Source organism: Fusarium tjaetaba, assembly GCF_013396195.1.
Source record: "Fusarium tjaetaba strain NRRL 66243 chromosome Unknown NRRL66243_c0000124, whole genome shotgun sequence".
NCBI classification, from domain to species: domain Eukaryota; kingdom Fungi; phylum Ascomycota; class Sordariomycetes; order Hypocreales; family Nectriaceae; genus Fusarium; species Fusarium tjaetaba.
The window spans coordinates 57,839-78,603 of NW_023501320.1; the positions used below are offsets into that span (position 1 = coordinate 57,839).

Consider the following 20,765-nt stretch of genomic DNA (forward strand, 5'->3'; position numbering starts at 1 on the left):
AATAACCAAGAGAACACCTAGAGCACTTCCCGTGGAAGCAAGGAAACTTGTGATGTTAACCTGGATACTTACCTACGGTACCAAAATTAACTGATCTAAAAGGCACTACTTACTAAGGTAAACTTACGTGACTGAGTCTCTATATCACTTGGAAAAGAAGTCCTGCTCTTTCTGTCAATGTCTGTTGTCTCATGAAGTGTAGCGATAAGCCATAGCAGATCACATTGTGATGTTATCTGTCTTGAGTTTCAGCTCTATCTGATATTCAAACCCACCCCTGTCTATATTATCATATTCGCTATTGTCCACTAGGGATATACTTCGCAATGTACCTGATTCTACTCTTTATGTCGATCTGTATAGTTCACCACTAGATGGGGTTGTGTTCAATCGCAGATCGATATATGCCCCAGCGCCTCATGTCTTTTTCACAGTTCTTATTTGTCCCTTGAAGTTTGTCGCTCTGATGAGATCGTCAGATCTCATGCTGTGTACCCAGCATATTTAAACACACATCTCGCATCCGGCGCCTCTTTTGATGTGCAAGTTGTCGCACCGAGACTCGAGGAGAATTTGTCTCTAGTAAATGCAGTGTAGGGTAGCATTGCGGCCTGCACATGCAGAAAAACGAACACAATCCCTGTTAAGGGACATACAGTACCTACATAGCAAAGCCAGGCTATCTATTATCCAATGACGGGGTGCCCGTCTTGCCGTCCCTCTGCGGTGGAGCTGTCCTGTTTGATCGAAATGCCCTCATCCCTCGCAACTTTGCTGGTTCTTTGGTGGTGGACTTCCGACTCATTGGGCAATACCAAAGACATGGCTTGGCAGGTTAAGTGCCCATGCTCAATGGCAGCTGAACCGTATTATTTGGACGCTCTAGACCTTTTATTTCGCCACGATGGAGCATTTCCTTAGCAGATGTCTTACATCGGTGTGCCACACACGCCTACCATGTCCGACAACATCCGCGTCATGAAACTCCCAAAGTTGAAGGATAGAAGCAGAGCTTGCATTGCATTACCTTGCCTTGCCTTGCATCGCGTTGCGCCCCTTCTTCCGCCTCCGCCCCAATGGTCACACCCTGACTTGCTTTTCTTGTCTGAGATTTACGCGGGAAGCACCGCTAGTCAAATGTGATAACCTTTGCGTCGGTAGGGGGCGTCGCAACTCGAAGGGATGAACCGCCATGCTCTGTACCGAGAACGTGGATTTGAGGCGCTGGTCTCCCTTTTCAATGCGCTATAACCTTTCATATCCAATCAACGCTTTGAAACTAGAAGCAAACCGAGTCAGAAGAAATGGTGCTGCTGCATGCCAACGTCACAGCCAGCACAATTGCCCGATAGTTTGACCATCGCTTCGCTAGCTTATTAACAGCGTCCGTCGCCGCCGCCGATATCCACACCGAACCATCCTGCCGGTAGTGCCACATTCCTTTTATACGAATAACCTTCCCGGAGATTTCTTTCAGGAACAGAACCGAAGTATCGAGTCTGCCCGCCTTGGCAATTGGGCAATGGATTTCGCAGAGTGAATGAATTCAGCCAACAGCGAGATACAGTGACTCAGAAGAGGGACGAGTCTGGGTCGGAAAACCCAACGGGGGTGGGCACTGCTTCACATCGGCCAACTCTCACCCATTGCTAAGGCTGTTGTTGTGTGGGTGAGACGCTTAGGAAGAACCGCAGTGTTGACTATACTGCTTCAGCTCGTTGCAGTTCAGACCTACGGTGAGGACGTGACTCGTCCCATCAAGCCTGCTAGACATGGCCCAACTAGCAGCCTCCCATGTCTCAATAGTGAGGGCTAGACTCCAGCATTTTGACAGGCCCCTACCTACCTACTTGGCTAGGTACTCTGTCAAGGCTTGGCCGACATACCACACCACCATGATTGCCAGGCCCGACGTGGGGTTAACAGCTGAACAGGGGGTTGCCAGTAGCGTTGACCGTTATTCATTCTGTCGGCGCGACTGGAGAAATAGGGAATAAAAACGAGAAACAACCTAGACCTGAGCTTGAAAGCTCCTAAATATAGACATAGCGCCTATCATCATCCCTAGGTATGCCAATGGATGTTCCAGGGGAAAATTGATGGCGCTGGGCTCTGGAGGAAGTATTTGACGGCTTCATATGACGATTGTGGCTTGAACCTTGTCCACCAACCAACTTCGTCATTGCCTAACGGTCTGGATATTGTAAGAAATGACTTCTACTGGTAAACGCATAACCGTGAAGCCATATCCCAGCATTCGGTTCGTGGCTTATTATGCTGCCAGGGGTGCCTGAAGCAGTGTATCCCCTCGTGGTTTTACCACAACGGCACAATTGCTGGTGTCTAACAATCAACAACAAGCCATCCCCAACCTGTTCTGGACCACATGGTACTTCCCCGGTAAGTTGCATGAACGGACAGACAATCACCACAAACTGTGCCTTTTCTTTCCCATCTACCTCCGAAGTATGTATATGTGGCATCAGATGTGCTTGCCGCAAGAGTCAAGCCAGAATCCAGATACGATCAAAGTAGTGGTTTTCAGGCGATGTCGGGGTTCTGAAGGAGCTCCCTGTTGTATGTAGTTAAGAAGAAGAGAAGAGGGTTTTGGTCTAGGTATCCTTGCCTCGGGAGCGTTCCTAGGCCCTTGTATGATAGATCACACGAGTTTCGGGGTCTGAGCTGAACAACAACTGCTAGAGCGTTCGTTATTGTCCTCCTTTCCAATATTGCTGTAGATCGATGCAGTTTCAGCTTTGTTTTGATTCATCTCGTGTTGAATCAGAAGACATCCATTGTGTATCATGACTACGGCGGATAGAACCATGTCGGACTGCTCGCGTGCAAATGGATATAACGACAACCACTGCGGTTGTGGACTCCCAGCTAAGTAACGACCATTCGCCAGTTTCGATGTCTTGCCAGTCTTCTATCCATTCGTCTATTAGCCGGCATATTTGCCTACCTAGGCCATGGTTGTCATAACCAAGCCAAGACACTAGGGGGTAACCGATAGGGGCCAGACTTTTGGCTCGGGGCATTTTTAGCCAGTTGGGCCAGAGTTGGTCTGACATAACGGTCACAACTAGGCCTAATTCAGACTCGCTTACTGCGGTCAAGGCCAAGTGACCTGTCACCAAATATAAATTTCCCTAAGCTTGAATCTCCCCGAACATACGGATATTCAGTTGGTATCAGAATCAGTATACGGCCATCCAGCCAGGAGAACATACCTCGAGGCGACTAGAAGAACTTTGCCCCGAGTTTTAGCAAGTCATAGCATGTATAGACTGAGCCCCCGTTGCAACATAACTACGCGATCCTCTTCTGTTGTATGGCGGGGGATGATATCAGTACGCCAATTTGACGTATTAATCGAGCTTCCAGAAGCAGTCTGTTGTGCCACACCTTGAACTAAAATCGTGAGCAAAGGTATTGCAGCCAGTACACTCTCCTCCACATATAATGCAACTTTTCTCCTGTTTGTGTGTATTGAGACTGTGCAAACGATTCTCCGCCTTCATCGAGCTTGCATGGTCGTGATGTGACTTTCTGGGATGATAATGAGGAGCGGCCGCTCGGAGGAGTGCCGGTGTAGAGGTACGACAACGACGTCGAAAATTAGTGACGACGGCGGCGGCGTAAAACATCCTTGGAACCGGAGATTTAATCATGGCCGCAGACGTCGACAAGATGTGATAATATGCACTGGAGCCCATAAGCAACAAGGCTCATCCGGTATGCCATGCGCATGCCATGCTTGGCCCGCTTGAGCGACAAGGGTGTATATCTGTCTGGACCGCCATCACCACAAATCAACTCAGCGATCAAAGATCTAGCGCTCACCAAGACGGAAAATTTGTCTGCGTAAGTGTCCACAATGGTACTGTTGCATTCACTAGATAGTACGGATTGCTCCTTTTCCTGGGTCCGCAGTGCAAGGCCCAGATGTATTACTGCGCAATACCTACCTGATATAATTCGGAGTGGTCGGTGGGATCGCACTAGCCAGTAGTCAGCCGTTTATTAAAGGCTGCAGTAGTCGACGGCAGCCTGGCAACGTCATGAAAACTTGATTAGATGCCATACCATACAACTCGAGTCAGTTTCGAAGCGACTCCACGCAAAATCTGGAAAGGAGGACATGGCACAGAAGACCAGACGACCGAGGCAGCCAGGTTCGGATGTTTCTCTTCACGTTGTAGCTAATTGAAATGAAGGCCGCCCAGAACTTTCTAACCTGACACTATACGCCTTGCAGTGACAGCCGCATAGTGGGGGGACGGAATCTGCTACTGGAGGGAGCCTGAGGCGCTGCTTGCACTCCGAAGATGATGTGAAGCCGGAGTGAGCATATACAATCATTATAAAAAAAACCCGGCCTTGACTTTGTTGATAGGCAAGTGCATCTGGATCATTTGTGAAGGCCAATCTCTGTACCTATCATCGAAGCGCCTACTCCGTAACTGTGAGTAGAACAAATGCATAGCACCTTATAGTAGAGATCTGAGGGTTCCTCGTCACGGGCTGGGCTGCCAACCTAGCCACCTTATCGACTCGGGATGTTCCTAATAGCACTTGCTCGGAGTCTTGGAACCTGCGATGCGTCATCAACGATCCCCTGGATCATGTGCTCGGTTGCAGAAGAAAAGGATGCCCCCACAAGATAGTGGGAGCCGATGCGGCGTATCGTCTTGTGTTGCTCAACATGTTGTGATCCGGCGAGCGAGTCTCGAGTCGAAAACGTAGTGTTGAAGAACCAGAGGACAGGGATAATACGTGATACAATTGACTGGGGCTAAACCTTGCACCCTGACACCAGATCTCACGGCATTGCGCCTGTATTTCTCGGCATGCTGTAACGTCAGTATTTCGATGCACTATTTATTGGGATGCAAAATAAGGTAATAATAATGTTTGTAGCTACACATGAAGAGATCGCGATGTCAAACAAAGCTTAGGAAAAGTTAATCGGCGCTGGCCATGGTTGGAGTTGACCTGGCTTAGTAGGAAGGTTCCCTCCAATCTAAGTTGGAGGTAAGCACGACCTCGAAAAGTGACTGGGTTAGCTGTTAGCAAACCCCAGGGCAACTGCCATGGGTGCAATTACCTGTTGTAGAGAACAATGACAAGGCCCCGTGTCAACCAGAAGGCGCTTTCCTCGAATGGGTACTGTCGCTTGATTCCTGTCTACAAGCTTTACCAAGGGAAAGAGGCGAACAAGGTATGAGTGAGGCCTCTAACCGCACATCTCATGACGATATCACAAAACTTACGAGCTACAGTCTATCAGCCATGAGAAGTGACGTATGTACTAGCGAAGAGATGTCTACACCAAATCTTCTCTATTTCAGGGATCAAGCTTCCACCCACCACAGTACGTACAACCAGAGCACCTAGGTAGCTAGTGCCTAGCGCCCAGCACCTGGCACCTGGCACCTTGGCCATGCCATGTTCCTGTGAGAACCCAGCCACCTTTTCCTCGTCTTCCGCGCCGCCCGTCGCTGTCGCTATGTCTGGCTAGATTCGCGATACTAGCCTAGGGGCTAGGTGTCCCATGCCCCAGGGTCCGATATCCCAGGCCTCGAGCGGCAAGAAAACAGCGAACCTTAATATGACGTGTCAAAATAAACTCAGCAAAAGCTCTCCTAAGCTCAGACTATATTACCTGAGTCCTTTTGTCATCTAGGATGAAGGGCCTGTGTTTTCTTTCCTCCCATAGCCAGGCCACTGGGGCTCGTTTAAGGGCTGATGGACGTTGAACGTTGCCGGCCGGAACAATAAAGCTAAACTTGTCTGAGCCAATATCGCTTGGATCGCCATCACCCCAAACCCCAAACGGCGCTCTACCCTTCTCCTATCACGGCGATACAGTACCTAGTGGGTTAATAGAGCGTTAACTATGCTCAAGACAAGCCTCACGAGATACTAATAAGCGAGGCATGGGGCGGAAAACTCCCGACCTCCATTTTGTACAGGCTCAACCCGCATCTCATCTTGCTTGGCCGCTGTTTCTTGCATCACCATCGACTATTACTTGGCCCCCGTTTTCAGGAAACCCTAGCTGCAACCTCGGCCCTGCGCCCCTGAGTTTTGTCCGTACCCCAGTATCAGGACAGCAGGCCTCTACTAGAGCTGTATTTGTACCTCAGTTAGTTCCTATTGCAGTCGCAGGCATCATGAATGGCCTCGTTAATTCGGAGCACCGGCCGAACAATGGCTGCCGATTTTCACAACGTGGCTTTGCCTTCAGTTTAAACGCCGCCTATACTGGAGACCCTAAGTCCACCAAGAGCAGTCATGAACGCCAACAACATGACCTAAAGCCACCGCTAACAAACACACCCTGAAGGGATAGTGTAATTAACACCCCCATACTGCGGCCAACCCGCGAAGCTTGCGAGTCTTGGAGCTTTCGGTACCTGAATTCGTCCCTATCAATCATGTTTATTATGGACAGAGTACAAGTTTGTGAGCCAGTCGCATACGAGCTCCACCTTGGTCTTCCTGTGCACATCCGCGTGCAATGCACCTAATGAATCGGCTTCCAGCAATGGGCCAGCTGATACTACATTGTACTGCACAACTGATACACGACGTACAGCGTCGACGTTGAATGTCTATTAAACGGCGGACAGATCAGATCTACTAGTAATGAGGTTGACACTTGACTTCTCTTGGTGTCTGAAGCTCCCAGCCACGAGCGACGTGAAGGGCACGATCAATTAACTACAACTCAGCCCACTTGCTGTGGCCCATGGGCCATCAATTGGCCAATGCCTTTTTGTCCTCACTCGACGAAAGTCGAGTGGCCACTCACCCTGTCCAAACGGTTCCTGAGTCTATCATTCTCTGAGCTTCCACAATGACTTCACAGTGGCTTATCTTGGTCGTGAGCTGTGGTGTTTCCGTCTTTCCTGGACAAAGTATGTCATGGGTTTCGACAAAAAAAGCTTTCAAGCTCTGTAATCACTTGCATGCTGCTCAATTACCAATAATCAAACAATATCCATACCCTGTTTGAACTCCGAAGTTTGGCTGACTACCATAATCTTGGCCACGAACTCACATATGTAAATCATGTGTCCTTCTTGACTTACACCTCTGTAGGGTTACCAAGCAAGTTGGCACTAAGGTGCTGGCTGGGTCAGGTTTGCTGGGTTCTCAGGGTTTTCCTTGTCGCACCCCTCCCCCTCGGCCGGGCGTTGAGCACTTCGACAACCTTCATAACGGGCCACCAAGACTATCTCCACAAGCCCTGAAGTATACATTCAGGGCCCTAGTCTAGCTTGCTTGGGCTGGGCTGGACTGGGCTGGGCTTCCCATTGCGCGGGCCCTTACTCGAAGAATGACAAGACTTCAGTATCGTACCAGGTCGAGTTTGTTAACACCTGCATTTACATTTACATCTCTGTCTTTCGTCTGAGTCTTAGTTTTGGTCTCAGGCGTAGGCTTTGGTTTTGGACTCAACATTCTGGACCTCGTCCTCGTCTCTGCTTTCTCCTTGCTCAGGTACCTACAGATACAGATACTTGTTGCTGCTTCAATAGACATGCTCGTTGCTTGTCTTTGTTGCCCTTCTCTCTCAATTCCGTCTTCTCGGGACGGCCGATATCTAACCCAGCCAGTCGGCGCGAGTCCGACTTGACTACGGCGGCTCTCTCACTCCATTCAGCGTCTTCTTCGACCGCCCTTGTTCATCTTGATCTTGCCTTACACCCCCGCTATCAATACTGAAGAGCACCTCCACCGATTAACAAGAACCTCTCACTAGGTGCTCAGCGAGAAGCAAAGGCTGAAAGGTCGTAGCTAATATTGCTTCTGCTTGTTCACACTATTACGTCGCCTATACCACTACTTCCAGCTGATATAACGCCCCAATCACCATCACGTATCCTGTCTTATTGCTTCCGCGCCAAATCTCTCACTCTGGTGATCTTCTGGCGCATATTGCAAAGACCAAGGGAGGCGGAGAATTCTCGTTATGGAAATCTACCGGAACCCTTGATTGACTTAGCAGCCACTCTAAAATCCGAACCAGGGTCCTACTGCCCTGTTACCAACCCTGATCCATCCAAGCTGCATCTCAGTCGCGCTGCCACTCAGAGGGAAGGTTTTATTGCATACATAGTCTCACAAAAACCAGTCGTAGGCCACCGAACAGTCTCCGTCCACAGCCCGATCACCTGTGTTCACGGCCTCCCGGCCAGCAAGGGGCCCGAATATACCTACCTACCCGCCCTACCTCACCTGGTTCCGCCTCTTAGGTTCCGGCCCTGAGTATCTGCGGTTGGCCGCTTCCGTCTCGACCTCCCAACTGCACGGCTTGACGCTGTATCACCAGGACCTCTCCAAGATCGCATCTCTGTAGTATCACGGTGCAGCATCTCGTCTCACGCCTCCTCGCTTTGGCACTCGCTTGTCGCTTCTTTGATCCCTGACTCGCTGCCGTTGAAGTGTTCCTTCACAACCGTCAGCCTATCATCCCGAATGCTCTTGGTAACTTCTGCTCCTCTGCTACCTCAGCTCCGCAGATCTTAGAAGCGGGGCAAAACTCCATCAAGATCAGCTTCAGCGACCTTACAGCTCGCAACTCGAAAGAAGGGGTTGTCGGACTGGTAAGAAGCAGCTGAATTTGCACCTGGAGCTTAACAAGAGATACCTCTTTGTCCAGGTCAGCTGGATCCTGAGCGGTGGCCACTGACGACAACTGGTGGTTAGCCCAGATCAAATCCGATTGTATCGCGAAGACAGATCAAGACGACAAACCCAGAGTGTATCTTTGTTGTTTCTAGCTCAGGGTTGGGGTTACTGTCTGTCCAGCCACTAATCCTGCAGCAATTTTGCCCTCATGGTCATTAAGGGATCCGTCTCCGATTCTGCATCCGTCCCGCTCGGCCAACGCCGCGGCATCTCAGACCTGGCGCAAATTGCCTTAGACCTGGCCTGGGTATCCGAGAGCGCAGAGCAAGACTCTTTTGCTCGCTATCGAGCATATCCCTCTCCACCCATGTCAGGATCTCCGCCCCTCCCCTCGAAGCAGCCCCAAGACGCTGGGGATCGAGGGCAAGCACCAGTGGGATATTCAGCTTCCAGTCAGCCCGATACTTACTGGAGCAACTCAAATCAACAATTGCCGACTGATCATCGATGGCCTGCCAACATGCAGACCACGCTTCCCAGATTATTCCAACCAGGGCCCCCAGACGCGCCGCCGTTTTCATATCGAAGGACAGAAGAGACCGTACTTCGACCTGTTTCGTACATCCAACCAGGTGGACCATCTATGCCCCAGTCATCTGGTTATATTCCTCCTGGAATTCCTGGGGCATCTTCGTCTTACACATCATCTGTCCGCCCGTCAGTGGTTGAGAATCAGCCTATGACTTCCCCAAAATCGCAGAGGAAAACAAAAGGTCATGTGGCCTCCGCATGTGTCCCATGTAAACGAGCACATCTTCGGTAAGTGGTCCTCTATGTGTCCATATGAACTAGCCGTACTAACTCGTGACTAGCTGTGATGGTATGTTTTCAAGAACCTGTTCCTTTACGTTATGCTGTGAAATCCCTTTCCTTACTCGAGAATCCTCCGAGATTGAGAGATGATGCCAACGTGGCCAGTCCACGGCTGGATCTCTACACACTGGAATTCATGTCATACAAGAAAGACGGCCTGGTTCAGTGCATGTTGTGTCTCTTGTCGATGCCCTGAATATGGCCAGGCAGAATGCACATAGCGATATACGCTTCTGATACAACTTCGCAAGGGCAAGGAGTGCTAATATATTAATAGCACAACGTCCATGTTCGAGATGTATCACGAATGGGAAGGAGGAATCATGCGTCGATGTTCAACACAAGAAACGAGGACGACCGCGACTAAGAGACGATCGTGAAACTCGCTATGATCCATCAAGATTTCCTCACCCGCAAGATACTACGGCGAGGCGACCATTGAGCATATATCCTTCGGGCGTCCCAATAGGACCTGGGTAAGGCGGATGAAGTGGCGTCCTGGCATTTTGTCGAAGTGCTAACGCTTTGATAATAGGGAACATATGAACCCGCGATATACTGAGCGAGGACCCAACATGGACGCTCCCACTTTCCCACCCCCTCTATCGGCCGGGCCTCGAGGAGCAGACCCTGTTGCTTTCTTGAACATGAAGATGGATTTTGCGAAGGCTTCGCCAACTTTTATGGAAGCTGTAGGCCATGTGGAACTCCAGGGACAGAACTTGGGGGATGTCGTTGTCCCTGCGGAGAGGGAGAAAGTTGCGTCGATTAGAAGTCAACTGATCGAGGAGCAAACACGAAAGGAGCCGAACTATTTACCACCAATCCTTTCTCGACTCGACCATATCATCCAGGGACTTGGCTTTGGCGCAGAGGATATCGGGCGCTTCCAACTCGACCGAAATGAATACCTAACTTTCAGAGCAGCTGATGGACAACCGAGACATTATCCCGTTCGACTAGGGCTCGAGAAGGAGGGCTCGATCTACGTCGTCGTCATGGTCCTGAGTTTACCACCCCGGCATGCGTATCCTTTACCTTCTTCGCCGGCCACCAGAGAGGCTTCGCATGCGTATGGTTCTCAGCCGCCAACTCCACAATCTCTTTACAGGACACCGGTGCCGCCAGGGCCACCCTTTGATATGCCCAGAGGTCGATTCAGCGAAGTCCCACTGGTATCTCGACCTGCTGCTGTTCCTCCAACACAGTTGTCTGCCGCCATGAATCCCGGAGTTCCTGCTGGGGCGGGCTCAACTTCGTATGCTGCATCACCAAGTCATACAGAGTATGGAGGACCCCCATCATATAATGTTCCCCGGAGCGAACTGCCCCCTGCAAGCGTGTATCGACCTCAAGCAGCTTTTCAGCTTCCGCCAATTCGAGCCCAGCCAGGACCAGGACCAGAGCAGCCTCGGCCACGGACACGGGAGGAAAGGTCAAACCGAGTTGATATTGGTGGTCTGATCGACAAGCCCGATGACCCTGAGCGGCGGCGATAAGCGTTGTTGATATTTGCACGGATGGAAGTTGAATCATGTGGAGCGTCCAGATACATGGCTTGTTTGATTTTTGTTGTTTTGATTTTAGTGCGACGAGTATTTGGGTCTACCAGGACGCCACATGTACTGTAATCCTCTTGTCATGATTGTGTCTTGTGTATCGTTACGTGTATGAGAGCGAGAAAGGAGGGTGAATACGGCCTGGTGGTGCCGCTGAAGCATCTGTGCATTTACAGCCGGCGGCGTTAGGTTGGGGAGAGCGACAACAGTTTTGCAGTGTCAAATATATCCATATATACAGTTGGGCTCAGCTAGGCTGATCTTTGTTGTTAGACAGCTTTGTATGAGCAGAGAATTGGGGGTTAGTTGGCTTTGAATGCGTTGTGGTATGTGAAAGAACGGGCGGACGAGGCCAACAGTGATGGGTTGTGGCGGGACTGGAGATAGAATAAGGCTGGCGGCATGTCTTGCATGGGCTTGATCTTGAGGAATAAGACTCGACAGAACAGAGGAGAGTGAGTGACTGAGTCAGATTATGCAGGAGGAAAAGAAGAGGACGTGAATACCTTGACGCGATACAATGAGTAATAGCACGTGTTTGGTAACACAGACAGAAGCGTGCCAGAATGTGTTACAGTGCGGCGCTGATGTGATGTGACAATGACAAGGACAGGGCAGGCCAGAGAAGGGTCTTTAAAGCCAATGAGAGGTGAGTGCAACGGATATGTGCATTGCAATTCGGATATACATACACAGAACCATGGATCCAATAGAAAGGATGTGATGTGCAAGTCAATACCCGAATCTGGCTCTGTCGATGTGCGATTCGCAGGGGGTTTCCGGGGGGCGTGTGCGTTTAAAGAGATCCAATTGATGTCTCGATGTATCCAATGTTAAAGGATAAGTACCTTGTCTAAGTTTTTTAAAATTAAATATTCTCCGAGTGTCCATTAGTTTAGTTCATCTGCATCTGCATCTGCATCTGCCTGCCGCATCGTCCGGCCCCCCCGTTATCCGTCCGCGTATGGAACGTTACGGCAGTTGGGGAGACGGCAGACGGGAGAAGGGGTGAGCACTCCCAGCTTAGGCAGATTCAGATTCGGAGGAGGACCCGACGCCCCGAAGACTACAGTATTGAAATGAATGAGCCGAGTTGAGCTGTGGCGGTGCTTGACATGATGTCACAGGGAGAGAGAGAGAGGATCTTGCTTATAGGTATGGATGTGTGTGTAGAGGTTATGTTAGAGTGGAGTGTTTTAAAGGTCTTGAACACGCTTTGAATTCTTCTATATTCCAATTTGACCAGATTTATCAACTCGACGTGCGTACCATATTTCAATAAGAATCGATACTTGAAAGAGGAGATGGGCAATATTAGATGAAACTCTGGAAAGAAATAAACAAGAAATACAATGTTGTTATACACTTTGTCTCGCGACTATTGGTCTTGTATTCGACTCGCTGCCTCACGACCCCAACATGCCCTCTTTTTTTTATTTTTTTTTATTTTTTATTTTTTTTAACTGATTGTACGGAGTAACGTGATGGGTACTCCGTACTCAGTTCAATTTCGACAAGTTGGGCAGACCATGGGCCAATTGAGGGCCAAGTCTGTGGCCATCTTCCCATTGAGCACCAATTTCGGCTGCCAGGGGGTCATTTCCATTGACGACACCCGTAGCTGGGCTCGAGAGATGAAAGTGTTTGAGATCGTTCTTGTCACGGTCTCCGGATGCGGGGCGTCCCGGAAGTGGAGATCCGGACCGGAAGCTACAGCTCGAGCAGCGGTTTGATGCGGAGGAGCTGGATCGTGATGATCCTCCATGACTAGAACCTGAGCAGAGACAGCTAGAAAAGATGTATTGTTAGTAGGGGGGGTAAATATGAAGGATCGTTATGAAACAAACCTCTTGGATGACAGTGTCTTTGAGTTTGAGCTTGGGAGTGAGTCGGCTGCCATCTTGAATGGTTGAGACGTGTGCCGAAGGATCTGAGTTTGGGTTCTTATTGCAGGGAACAGGGTGGAAGGGATCGGGCCAACAGAGATTGAATCGAGGATGCGAAGGATGGAAAATATGGAAATTATTGACAGAGATTTTATAGAGGTTACTTTGGAGTAGTAAAAGGATAGATCTTACGAAATAATTCTTGGGAGTGGTGGATGCAATAGCCCATCTCTTTTTATGGGTTTGGCTCTTGATATATGCAAACCATGGGCGGACCATCTGCCTCTTACCTGGCCTCCACTGGCACAAGGAGGTAATGCTGAATGAATGAATGACCCATTTCAAGCTGTTTAGTCTAAGAAAATGGAAAAATTCTAGCATTGGGCTGACTACCTTAGTACCTAGTGGTACCTTGCATTTCGTACTGCGCAATTTCTAGGTACAGTGGAGTGCACAAACAGAGAGTGTGCCAGCCCACCTCAGGTCAGGCTGTGTACATCACATCCAATTGTCTTGGTTGTGCCTTGACTTATTCAGCAACACCATCCACTGCAAGACCCTGTTCCAAGGCTTACAATGAGGCAATGCAACGGCTGAGAGGTGCCACAGAAGGGCATTTCTCTTGTTTTTCGTGGGTTATAGAGGAGCAACGGACTTACAATGTAGGCAGATGCATTGCGTGCGTGCCTAGATTTGCAACGCTGAATCTTAGACATAAGCATTATGTGAATTGCACTGCGACTTGGCGCAAAACACCAGTGGCAAACAATTATGCATCAGGTGAGAGAAGAGACAAACAAACACAACCTTGCGATGAGTTCTCTTCTCTCTTGTCCCTTTCCACGGGCGTTGGTCCGCATCATCATCATCCATCATCCATGCCTACGCCTTCAGGCAGCCGTTCGGATCTTCACGCTCAAGAGTCCTGAAATAAGTCCTAACACCCATGTCCCAATTCGGACGAGAGATGCAGCCAAATCGACAAATGGATACGCATGTTTCAGTCAAGAAAATCGTTAGCAGCAGCCACCAAACCCTTCCCTGAGGTGGCTACGTTTGCAGTGCATTTCAAGAGAGTGCCCGGCTGCTTGGTGATTGGAGCTTGAAAGTGAAAGAAGACTCATGGAACACAGCCAGTTCGTCCCAAGACAAGGCGTCCAAGACAGGGGCCGGCCATGAAAAGCAAAGCCGACGTCAAATATCATAAAAACAACCTTGTTTAGATTTGTCATGAAAAAGAAAAGAAAAGAAGAACCGACGACTGTTTGACAGTATCAACAACCTTCGTCATGAGAGAGAGGCTGTGCTACCAAGAGCGCATATGCGCAATGCGCCTTTGGACCACAAGGAGAATTTCAATGAATCACGAGCCCAATCTTGCTTACACAAATCGCTATCTACAACAGTCAACCCGACCTTGTAAGGCTGGTGGCACAATCGAGAGATGATGCAAGAGAACGGTCCAGGCACATGAACCCCTTGCTCTAGTTTACTCACTCAATTTATGGTTGGCCTCCCCAAGAACCAACCAAGATTGCTTCAGCTGTATCTAAATATGTGTAACCTTGCTGCATTGCTGACTGCATTTGTATCGCTTGCGATCCGCCTTACGCGCGGCGGCGAGAGCTGACGCAGCGTTGAGATAGCGAAAATTCACGCTCATTTATCATTTATCATCTTTTTATTCTTCTTGTTGCCTTTTTTTTATATTTAGTTCCTGGGCGCTGAAAAAGTTGAGTCACTGACCGAGGCGCCCCCAATACGTCTTTCATCCCAAGTTGGTTCGATGCAGCTGAAGCCGTAATCAAGGCGAGTTTGGATCCTTGTTGGCGTGTTCATCATTTGTAATTTTTTAATGTGGTGAGGACCAACAAGAAATAATTGGAAGTTACACGCGCCAAACACGGCAAGTCCTTTTCGAAGTGCATCCTGCCTGCCTTGAAGTCCCGTCGAGATGATGAATTTCCAATCTGAGAAGATACGGGGAAGGTGCACCTTAGAGTCGTAATGCAGTCACGTGGCCAAGCTCATCCGCGCATTGCCTATCAATGAGGCCTGCTAACAACCTGTCATTGACGGCCTGTCCTTGTCTCGCATGAACCGCTCCCTTTTCTCCTTTAATCAACGTATCGGATTCAAAGCAGGGTTTCCCCGGGGATAGGCTAACATCTTGTGTGGTTAATCCTAAGCGCCACGGGAAACGTAGATATGAGACGACACGCCCGGGAAACGAACTGAGAGAAGAGGAAATATCAAACAACCTGCGCATGACCTCCAGCATCTGTCGCCCGACCTATTCGCATTTGATTACCTCTAGAAGAATTCTTGGTACCACCTCACGGGCTGGTTCTTGTGCCCCGGCGCAACAACTCGGCTGCCATAGCTAGAAATGGCAACAGACGCGGATGTTGATATGGGAGGTGCCCAAACAGCCCCCGATGACATTCTAAATGTTCCCCCAAGTGGGACGAAAAGAAACGCCGATGGGCAGCCTATTGGAAATTTGCCCGCAAAAAGTGATGCACCTCGCAGAATCAGGGTAAGCAAACTTGAGGCTGCTTTTTCAACGCCTTAACTATGCATAGCCTGGCTCGCCCGCTAACATGACTGCAGGCACTTGACCCAAACGTGGTGAACAAAATTGCTGCTGGTGAAATTATTGTGGCTCCCGTTCACGCTCTCAAGGAGCTCATCGAGAATGCGGTCGATGCTGGTGCGACCTCTCTGGATGTCCTTGCCAAGGATGGAGGGCTCAAGCTGTTACAGATAACGGACAATGGTTGTGGTATCCAGGTAATAAAACAATCACCCATATGTATATCTTAAAAGCTTACCATTGTAACAGAAAGAAGACCTGGCTATTCTTTGTGAGCGTCACACCACATCTAAAATCACCAGCTTTGAAGATCTGGCAGCCATTGCGACATATGGCTTCAGGGGCGAGGCTCTTGCCAGTATCAGCCATATCGCCCATCTCTCCGTGACCACCAAGACGAAAGATTCAGATTTGGCATGGAGAGCCCACTACCTTGATGGAAAGCTTGCGCCGGCAAAGCCTGGCCAGTCGGCCGAGCCCAAAGGCGTTGCAGGTCGTCCTGGCACACAAATCACAGTGGAAGACCTTTTCTATAATATACCGACTCGAAGAAGAGCCTTTCGTTCGCCGGCTGATGAGTTCAACAAGATTATCGATATGGTTGGTCGGTACGCTGTGCACTGCAAAGGCGTTGGATTCACTTGCAAGAAGGCGGGCGAAGCCTCGACAAATCTATCGATACAAGCTCAGGCTACTGTCATTGATCGCATTCGTCAAATCCACGGTAGTGCCGTGGCTAACGAGCTTTTGGAATTCTCAGTCGCCGAAGACCGGTGGGGTTTCAAAGCTGAAGGCTTCACAACCAACGCAAATTACTCCGTCAAAAAGACAACACTTCTGCTCTTCATCAACCATCGATGTGTAGAATCAACCCACATAAAGAAGGCAATCGAGCAAACCTATGCTAATTTCTTGCCCAAGAACGGCCATCCATTCATCTACCTTAGTCTTGAAATCGAACCTGCTCGGGTGGATGTCAACGTTCATCCAACAAAGAGAGAGGTCCACTTTCTCAACGAAGACGAGATCATTCAATCTATATGTGAGCATATCGAGTCTAAACTTGCTGCAGTGGATACGAGCCGGACATTCATGACACAGACACTTCTTCCTGGTGCAAAAGTGATCGATTCCACCCCACAAACAGAGAGCGACGGCACGCCGAGTCGAAGAACTCCAGCATCAAAGAAGCGAAGATACTCGAATGACCTAGTGAGGACGGACACAACTGAGCGGAAGATTACATCGATGTTTGCCCGAGCTGGCCCAAGCGAGTCGACCGGCTCTATGGACCGCACAGCGGAAACAACTACTGCCCCTGAAGCTCAGGAATACGAGATAGTTGACCGCGAACTGGTGCAATGCCGACTGAACAGCATAAAAAAGTTGAGAGACGAAGTTAGAGAAGATACGCACCACGATCTAACCGAGGTTTTTTCTAACCATACTTTCGTGGGTATCGTGGATGAGCGAAGACGGTTGGCAGCAATCCAAGGCGACGTCAGACTGTACCTGATCGATTACGGGCGAACTTGCTACGAGTATTTTTACCAACTGGCCCTTACAGATTTTGGTAATTTTGGTGCCATCAAATTCAACCCCTCGTTGGACCTTCGCGAGTTGCTTCGAAAGGCAGCAGAGATGGAGAAGAGCTCTATAACCTCACCTGAGGATGATTTCGAAGTCGAAACCTTGGTAGACCGGGTAGCGGATCAGCTCATTGAGCGCCGCGAGATGCTTCTTGAGTACTTCTCTCTCGAAATATCACCTGCTGGCGAACTCGTGTCATTACCACTACTGTTGAAGGGGTACACGCCACCTCTCGTTAAACTCCCTCGCTTCCTCCTCCGTCTTGGCCCTAGTGTTGACTGGACTGAGGAAAAGGCCTGCTTTGACTCTTTCGTACGCGAACTAGCCACCTTTTACGTTCCAGAACAATTGCCAAGTTTGCCCGGTGACGCAGACAGTATTCGTGAGGAGGATATCCCAGAAGAGTTGCGGGCAAGGCGGCAACATATCAGACACGCTATTGAGCATGTCTTTTTTCCAGCATTTAAAGCGAGGTTGGTAGCGACCAAGTCGCTGATGGAAGATGGAGTTCTGGAGGTTGCAAATTTGAAAGGTCTTTATCGGGTTTTTGAACGGTGTTAAGAGAGGCAGGATTGCTCTAGACGATGGGATATAATGGCATGTTATTTCGGGACTACTAAGATTTTGAGATCAACAGTTTCAGGGGCCATGGTGCAAAGTACTGGGACCAATTTAAAGGCACCAAAGATAAATTCAGTACAATAATAGTTCAAAGATTCACATGGGACGCAAAGTAGGCACCAAGAGCAAAAGAAATGGGAGGTGAATCAGAAATGGATCAAATTTCTATAGATGTCCAGAAAAATCAAGTGCTTTTATTTAACCAATTATGCCTGGGGCTTGTTCTTTCGTTTGTAAGTCAGGAACCGATTCAAGTTCAACACGGCCTCGTCGGCGCGAAGGCGAAGCTCGCTGTTGGCACGCTTGTCAATGCTCTTGATCATAGTCCGCACCTTGGGAACTGTCTCATCAAGGTGCTTCAGGAAGTTGTTGTTCCAGAAGACCTCCTTGTCGTATGAAAAACCTTCATCGGCATAGATGTCAAAGACCTGGTTGAGGGCCTCCACGGCGTCGGCAGTTGGTGTCTCGGGAAGGCCAGCAAGGAGAGTAATCAGGAAAGTACCGATATCGCGGTTTCGGTCAATAGGTGCGGGATCGAGAGCCAGTTGGCCGAGGACACCGATACACTTGACGCTGAGGGACTGGAAGGGATCCTCTAAGTTCTGGGCAACAGGTGAACCCTTTGTGGCCTGGTAGAGAGCGATGAAGCGGCGGTGTTCATCAGCGAAAGGTGTGTTGGGTCTGCCTCGTAGAGAGCGGGCAACTCCCCAGGCAAGACTGGTGACATGAGTCGCTAGGTCGATGTCGGCAGTATCAGTTGCGAGAATAGGAGCGATGACCTGGGTCCAGAGAGCGCGCCCGACAGGGTCCCAAGCATTTTGAATAGGTGCGTTGTGAAGGTCAGAGAAGTCGATGAGGGAGACAGACCAGGCAATATTGTTGAGAGCGGAGAGGGCGTGGCCTTGCAGGCGAAGGGAAGCGTCATCGGTGGGGGAAAGGGATGCTATGCGGATGAGCTCAGGAAGGGCGTTATCAATGAGAGTCTTGAGGATGGGAAGATCATCGATGTTGCTGTCTTCCTCGTTTCTGTCCGCGCCGGTAACCATCTCCATGTCGGCTTCGAGCTCATCGTCGTCCATCTCGTCGTCATCTTCGTCGCCTCCCTCCTCCTCACCGTCAGAGATCTCTTCGTCTGCATCGCCCATCTCTTCATCATCCTTGACCTCAGGCTTCTCCTCCTTCCGGGGTTCGGCTTCGGCCGATGTGTTCAATGTTGTTCCAATAGAAGCTAAAATCTCGAGGGCGAGCTGCTGGTACTCAACGGGGTTGGCCCAGCCCACAGCATCTGTCATTTGGCCTGGCTCAAATGTCTTGAGAGCCTGTGAAAGGGTGGGGATGAGAAGTGAGTTGTCGGCTCCAAGAGCAATGTCCTGGCCGTCGAGAGAGGAAAAGAGGTTGTGGAGGACACCACATGCAAGGACGCCATCGCTGTTAGCGGTCTTACGCAGGGACAGCAAAGTACCATAAGTGCGGTACTCCTTGGAGTTGACGACCTTGTCAGATAGCTCTTCGTTATCTTCACAGAGGATCATGAGACAAGCCAGAGCATCACTTCTTAGTGAAACAATATCGGGGTTGCTGGCGAGCTCATCTGAAGTGAGTAGCAAGAGGAAGCGAGTGATGGTGGTGTTGCGGGAGATGGCCTCGAGGATATCGTCTTGAGCTTCTGCGAGAGCAGTAAGGAGAGAAATTAGTGATGAAGCAATGCTGAGAATTGTAGCCTGTTCGGGCTTTGACCGTTTTTGAAATTCGAGGTTCTTGGAGAGGAGCATCTCAGTGATCTATAGGTGTTAGTATGATATGAACCGTGTTGGGAGAGTAAATATACTCACCGATTTAGCGGCAAACTCGATAGCAGTGAGAATATCAACTCGATAAAGATGAACACAGAAGTCAGGCTCCTCCTCCTGCGCAAGGATTCTGAGAATACCCCAACCAGCAGCACGGCTCTCAAGAGCAGCATCGGTGAGAGTCTGGGTAGTGATCGTATGAACAATCTGCTCACGCAGAAGCAGCTTTCGGCACTTCTCATCCTGGATAATGTTTGAAATGGCTGAAGCAGCAGCAGAGCGAGACTTGGGATCGGCGCTCTTGAGATCGTTGATGACTGGGAGAATCTTTGACTCGCGAAGAGCAGCAAGTTCAGGATCTGAGGGAGGCTTGACGGTCTTTGCGATAGGGTCTTTACGGGCCGCGTGGCCACGGGCTCTTCGAGATTTTCCCATTGTAATATTATCAGTTGTCAGAGAATAAAAGATAGGTACCTAGTTATTGTGTAAGTTTCACTGCGAGTTGAGAGGCGGCTAAAAATTTACATGAATATTTTGCGACGGCGGAATTGGATCGTGCCCCACCATGAAAAACGTCCCGAGTTAAGCCTGACAAGGGTTGTTTTAGACTCAAGAGGCCACATGTAAATAATTAACTACTTAAAGTATATCGATCTGATAGTTATTATTCATTGCAATATTGTAAGTAGATATATATCGTGCTGGCCTTGTGAATATTATATAGGTACGCTTGATCTTTAATACCTGCTCTTCTATCCCTGTCTCTCCTCGTTTGCTTCGTTTCTGGACATGATGGTTTTGATATGAAGCAGTCTCATGAGGATCATAATGATGTTATTAATAAGCATCGATATTAGGTACTATCATGAAACCTTCTGGTTGCCTAGAGACAGGGAACCTAAAACTGTTTGCAGTAACTGGACTTATAGCTGTGGTACTGGATCTAGTTAGCCCAATAGGACCTGAAGCTCGCTGAAAGCTACAAATGGAGCACCAACCAAACCGCAACAGTGACGAGACAAGCACGAGCCACGCTGTTCTAAGGTCTTGTCCTGGGGAAACAAGGGTCAGCAGCTACCGACCTTAACTAAGGTAGGTGCTCTCTGTCATCCTCCATCATCTTCAATCCTTTAATAATCCTCATTCACACATAATCATTCAGAACGAGCGTCGTTTCTTTTGTTACACTCACTCGACATATCGCAAC

The 20,765-nt window shown here is 49.4% G+C and overlaps 4 protein-coding genes across 4 annotated transcripts; 2 read left to right on the forward strand and 2 right to left on the reverse strand.

The window, feature by feature from the left end:
• Positions 1-8,851: 8,851 nt before the first annotated feature.
• On the forward strand, positions 8,852-11,015 carry FTJAE_6402 (transcription activator of gluconeogenesis ERT1; the record flags this gene model as incomplete). Its single annotated transcript, XM_037353011.1, has 4 exons — positions 8,852-9,462; positions 9,516-9,523; positions 9,794-9,992; positions 10,052-11,015. 4 exons carry the CDS (start codon positions 8,852-8,854, stop codon positions 11,013-11,015), a joined length of 1,782 nt encoding a protein of 593 aa, XP_037206513.1.
• A 1,559-nt stretch (positions 11,016-12,574) lies between these two features.
• FTJAE_6403 (uncharacterized protein) lies at positions 12,575-12,975 on the reverse strand (the record flags this gene model as incomplete). Its single annotated transcript, XM_037353012.1, has 2 exons — positions 12,575-12,842; positions 12,923-12,975. The coding sequence occupies 2 exons, from the start codon at positions 12,973-12,975 to the stop codon at positions 12,575-12,577; spliced, it is 321 nt and encodes a 106-aa protein (XP_037206514.1).
• Positions 12,976-15,350: 2,375 nt separating this feature from the next.
• On the forward strand, positions 15,351-17,708 carry FTJAE_6404 (DNA mismatch repair MLH1; the record flags this gene model as incomplete). Its single annotated transcript, XM_037353013.1, has 3 exons — positions 15,351-15,500; positions 15,575-15,754; positions 15,807-17,708. The coding sequence occupies 3 exons, from the start codon at positions 15,351-15,353 to the stop codon at positions 17,706-17,708; spliced, it is 2,232 nt and encodes a 743-aa protein (XP_037206515.1).
• Positions 17,709-17,974: 266 nt separating this feature from the next.
• FTJAE_6405 (uncharacterized protein) lies at positions 17,975-19,993 on the reverse strand (the record flags this gene model as incomplete). The annotated part of the gene is made up of 2 exons (XM_037353014.1): positions 17,975-19,549; positions 19,601-19,993. The coding sequence occupies 2 exons, from the start codon at positions 19,991-19,993 to the stop codon at positions 17,975-17,977; spliced, it is 1,968 nt and encodes a 655-aa protein (XP_037206516.1).
• Positions 19,994-20,765: the final 772 nt, after the last annotated feature.